The sequence below is a fragment of the Orycteropus afer genome, unplaced genomic scaffold (genome assembly GCF_000298275.1).
Source record: "Orycteropus afer afer isolate SDZICR_OR568_19922 unplaced genomic scaffold, OryAfe1.0 scaffold00352, whole genome shotgun sequence".
In the NCBI taxonomy this organism is placed as follows: Eukaryota; Metazoa; Chordata; class Mammalia; order Tubulidentata; family Orycteropodidae; genus Orycteropus; species Orycteropus afer.
Genome location: NW_006921939.1, coordinates 3049753 through 3055306, shown reverse-complemented (window position 1 = coordinate 3055306; position 5554 = coordinate 3049753). Strand labels below are relative to the sequence as shown.

Genomic DNA, 5554 nt, shown 5'->3' with positions numbered 1-5554 from the left:
ATGTGCTTGTCCCAACCATGTTCCAGCATGGCCGCACCAGCGAGTTTCTCCTGAGAATCTTCTCTGAAGTGCCTGTGAAGCTCAGGTTGTTTCTTTAGCCAACTCTTATTCTGTTTTGCCTCTAGTCCTAACCTCTTGACCTTTCCTCCCCTAAGCAGACACTCAATGGAACAATTTGTTCAAGTCAGACTTATCTGAAGGTACAATGATAAAAATGCTTCTCTAAGCAGGGTTGTGGAAAATTCTGAACATCAGAGCTCTGAGTTGCCGTTTAAGTGGAGCAGGCCTATGGCCTAAGTTCTTTCACTTGACTCACTGACTCGCCATTTTCTTAGTGAGTACTGAGTCACCAAAGCTAATTTGTCTCCCCATTCTGCTTACTTAGATTGTTACCTACTGATGCTTAAAACAAGCATAAAGGAAGACATATTCATAAAATTTAGGGCATATCTTAAGAGGAATGGGCTAGGTCACTCAGCATCTATTGTTTTCAGCAACAATGTCTGCTTCAGTAGGCCTGTCTCCTCATTGGGGAGCTCTGGTGGCATAGTGCCTAAGGCACTTGACTGCTAACCAGAAGGGTGGCAGTTCAAACCCACCAGCCACTCCTCGGAAGGAAGATTGGGCAATCTACTTCCATAGAGATACCGCCTTGGAAATCCAAGGAGGGGTCGCTATGACTCAGGTCTGACATCAGGCATTCATCATCAGATAACTTAACTTCTTTTTGATGTTCCAGGGAACTGACTCTGGACATGCCCAAGATGTCCTGCTGGAATCTGGCTCGTGGTTACCCAAAGGTGGTTACCCAGATCACTGTTCACAGTGCTGAGGGTTTGGAGAAGAAGTATGCCAATGAAAGTAAGAACTGCAGGGAGTCTGACAAAACCAAACTCAGTTTAATTTCTTGTATGTATGGTTCAAAGAGATGATCACAAATGATTCTTTCCAATGGTATTTCAGTCTAGGGAGGTAAGGGTGGATGTCAACTGTGGCAGACAATGGTATATAAACTTCGTTGGGCAAGGCTTAATATTCATCTTTATAATATGGAAAATGAAAAGGACAATGAGCAAAAGTTGAGTCCTAGATCATACTTGTGCTTGAGATTTTATGCTGAAAGCCCCAGGATACACTTATTGAGGTAGTCTTTTGCCTGTCTAGAAAGGGAACTTTAATCGTCACTGTATCAAAAATAAATATCACTTTGTTCCAGCTGTAAACCCGTATTTGGTCATCAAGTGTGGAAAGGAGGAAGTCCGTTCTCCTGTCCAAAAGAATACTGTGCATGCCATTTTTGACACACAGGCCATTTTCTACAGAAGGACCACTGACATTCCTATTATAGTACAGGTAAGAGTGCAAACAGGGGCTCCCAGGGTGGCTCACACTGAGTAGCAGATGCTAGATTATCTCAAGTGCCTCAAATATGGCTAAAATGCAGAGCAAGGGATATCCTGTTTGTTTGTTTGTTTTTGTACTCAAAGACACTTCCCATAAGGCATAGACACTGACTTCCTTAATCTCCACCCTAAATATGCTCTTTTCCCTCTCATTGTGGGCAGGAACCTAAGTGCTCATGGTTTCACACTTGTACACATACGTTATTAAGGGAAACATATACAGTTCAGATGACACTCACAGTGGTAGGTCAGGATGGACCAATGCAGTTTGCAGAATTTTTCTGACTGTTCCTTTTTTTTAATAAATATATACTCTGATGATCTTTTGATTTTTAAACAGACATTTCCAAGCTCAGTATTATGTTCTAGATGCCACTGGGGAAAGGCTAGTCTCACACAAGTTTGCTCATCCTCATTCTCTTGATTTGTCTCCCCAGGTGTGGAACAAGCGAAAATTCTGTGACCAGTTCTTGGGGCAGGTTATTCTGGATGCTGACCCCAGTGACTGCCGTGAACTGAAGTCTCTGTACTTGCGTAAGAAGGGTGGTCCAACTGCCAAAGTCAAGCAAGGTCATATCAGCTTCAAGGTTATTTCCAGTGATGATCTCACTGAGCTCTAAATTTCCCCTCCTAGAGAATCCTGACAGAGCTTTGATTTTCTGTCAGGTGCCAAGCCTTATCTCAGATTTACAATCTTTAGAAAGAAAGAAATTCACAGTAATTAACTTTTTCTCTCTTCTGATTAGTCCCCCATACCTCTTGATCCAAGTAGCATCAGTAGCTACATAACCTATATACCTCCAGCAGCTGGACAGGGGGAGGTGAGTCCTATCTGGAGATCAGAACAACAAGCAAAAGATCTCTAGAGCTTCGGGGGGTGAGATTCAAGCAGGACAATAGAAAGGGCTTGGGCACCCTACAGATGTCTTTGCTGCTTCCACATGCCCAATATATCCCCCTATAGGGCAGGTTGAGGAAGAGGGAGGAGTGATCAAGGCCAAGCTGGTCTAGCCTGACATCTCAGCTCCTGACTGAATACTATAGACTTCCCGGCAGCATTTCAACCAGTAGCCAGAGCCTGCTTATAAGCCCCAACCCTTGCCACTACACAGGTTTCACCACCAGCAGCGTCACCACCTCCAGAAAGTGTAGTCCTGCCTTAACCCAAGTCACCCCCCTACCAGTAGGTTTTACCTTCATGTTGAGGAAGCTTCCGAGGTGCTTAAACAAGAACTGGAGTTCAATGAAACATTAGAGTCAGCAGCCAGTGTCTGTGGGCAAGCAAGGCCTTGACAGTTCAAAGGGCCTGAGCTCCAGCTCATTGGAAGCCAGCTGTGTGCCACAAGAGGGAAAAATGGAAGAAGCTACAGTGGGAGACAAAGCCTCAGTCTCCCATCCACCCACACACACATACACTCACACATGCGCACATGGGCGCGCATGAACTACCGTTTAGGCTGTCAGTGGGCAAGTGGAAGGAAGAATAAATGATATATGCTAAAAAGATGAGAGAATCCATCTGGGCAGAGTACAGCCAGTTTGGGGCCCCTGACTGCAATGTGAAAACTCCTGCTGCTGCTAGGTTTACAAACAAGCCCATTGTCCTGTGCCTCCTGATATCATTGGTACTGAAGGCCCATCTGGGGGCTTGAGACTTTGGGTCCCAATCCAGGCCCCTCAGGTTTTACCCTCAGTTTGGGAAGCTTCACTTCCCGGGGGTGTTTGTTTGCCCTCTTGTTTTTCAGAATTTTTCTCTAGAGTCAGTCATGCTGAAATGTTATTCCCTCCATCTTCATCTTTCAACATTCTACCCATCCTTCAAGGCCCAGCACAAATGCCACCTCCTCCATGAAGCCTTCCTTAATTGCATCCCAATCCCTCATCTCCAACCAACAATTTTTCAACGCTTCTGCAATGATGAAAATGAAATATAGTTGTAGCACTTAGTCTAGTTTGCCATGCATTCACTTAAAAAAACTTTTTTGTAGTTTGTTTAGCTCACTCATTTCCTACTATTTTTCACTCTGTAACCTCTATGAAAAATCACAGTGCCTTACATAAATCAAATCACAATAAAGTTCAAATTCAATCAATTAACGAGTCTGACTTGTATTAATGACATGGGAGGTGGCAAGAGTGGCTTTCCATTGAGACTTATTTGAGTGCCATCAAAGGTAGGAGTGGAGAACTTCATGGAATCTGAGCCCAGGTACAAGTCTGATGGATTCAGAGGCCTTGACTGCCTTCCGATAGTGCAGTTCTTTCTTTGTCAAGATGATGGACCCTCTTTTATTCTGTATCCAGGGTAAGTTGGGTGGTGTTTGGGGCTCCACAATTTTTAAACCCCTCTGCTATTGGACTCAAAGCCAAAAGTACAGTAGCCAGATCTTTCAAGGGTAGACCTCCTAATTCCTTCCTTCCAGCTTCTCTCTTGGACCCAAATGGATGTGAAGGTGTCAGTCACTTAGCTTCTACACTCAATCTGCTATCTGCCCATTTCAGGAAAGGCTTTTGTCTTTCCTGACAGAATGAACATGACTAGAAGTACAGAGATCTAGGTTTTAGTCCTGTCTCTGCTTCAATATTACTCTGTGATGCTGGCACAAGTAAGCTATCAGAAAAGCTACTGTCATTTTCCAGTGAGCCTTGCCTCCTGACTGGAAAAGATGCCTAAGTAGAGGAGGAGTCTCCAAGATAGTAGCTCATCCCTCACTCCCAACTCTGAAACACTAGTCCAGAACACACTAGAGATGACATCTTAAATCCAGTCGTTTTTACGTTGCCAGGTTTACATGTTGCCGATCTTTGTCTAAGCAAGTATTGCATACAGGTAATGTTCTATATGGTCACCAGATGGCACTATGATATTACAAGTGACCTCAAAGAAACATTTATGCACAAGAATTTTATTTGTTAAATCAAAAGGGTATCTAAAGAAAAGGAACTCGCATTTTTTGAGGACTAGCTATGTGTCAGTCTCCATGCTCAGCACGTTATACACATGATCTCATTTTAATGCCCATAACAACCCTAGGAAGTGCTATCATTATCCATGTTTTTCAAAGAGAAAGAAACTAAGGTACAGAAAAATCAACCTATCTTGATTAAGGTTGCTCACCGACTAAGTGATGGATCTAGGCTAGTCATGCCTATTTGACTCCCCAACCAAGGCCTTTTCCAGGAAAATATGTTGCTTTCCAGAAAGTGGTAACATGTTACCTACATCTGTATGTTATACTGAGACTTATCATCTTCTCTCTAATTTAAACCCCATGTGCACATATAATGTGTTATGTACCAATGTATCTTTGATACATACAGCAACATGAATGAATAATTATGCTGAAAGAAAGAAGCCAAACAAAAAAAGGTGCATGCTGCATGATTCTATTTAATGTAAAATCTACAAAATGCAAATTACGCTATAGTGACAGAAAGAGTGTAATTGGTTACCAGGGGAAAGGGAGGAGGGAAGGGATGGGAGGATTATGAAGAGGTCCAAGGAAACTTTTGGTGGTGGTGATTATGCTCATTACCTTGAAACAGTATGCATTTGTCAAAACTCAGAAATATACATTAAAGAGTGAAATTTACTACACATATATTTTAAAAAATAAAGTCTTTCAACAATAACAAACTCATTGCCAATGAGTCAATTCTAACTAATGGTAACCCTATGTGTTACTGAGTAGAACTGCTCTATAGTTTTCTTGGCCAGACCTTTCTTCCTCATCTCTCCTACGTGGGTTCAAACCCAAACATTTAGTTTAGTAGTTGAGTACAAACTGTTTGCACCACCTAGGACCATAAATTATAGGTATATTTAAATGTGTTAAAACTCCACCAGGGTAGGACTGTAAAATGATACAACCACTGTGGAAATTGGTATGGCAATTTCTTAAAAAGTTGGAAATAGAAATACCATTTGATCCAGCAATCCCATTATTGGTATATATCCTAAAGAAGTGAGAGGCAGGACACAAATAGATATATGTAAACCCATGTTCATTACATCATTATTCATAATAGCAAAGAGATGGAAACAACCTAAGTGCTTATCAACCAAGGAATGGATAACCAAACCATGGTACAAATACACAATGGAATACTATGCAACCCTAAAGAATAATGTAGAATCTGAAAAACATCAC

General features: G+C 42.1%; 1 protein-coding gene across 1 annotated transcript in view; it reads left to right on the top strand.

The window, feature by feature from the left end:
• Positions 1-2023, top strand: part of CAPN6 (calpain 6) — an 18626-nt gene extending 16603 nt beyond the window's left edge. The window contains 4 exon segments of the mRNA XM_007952602.1: positions 1-85; positions 740-861; positions 1217-1353; positions 1841-2023. Coding sequence (XP_007950793.1) covers positions 1-85; positions 740-861; positions 1217-1353; positions 1841-2023 — 527 coding nt within the window.
• The last annotated feature ends 3531 nt before the right edge of the window (positions 2024-5554 follow it).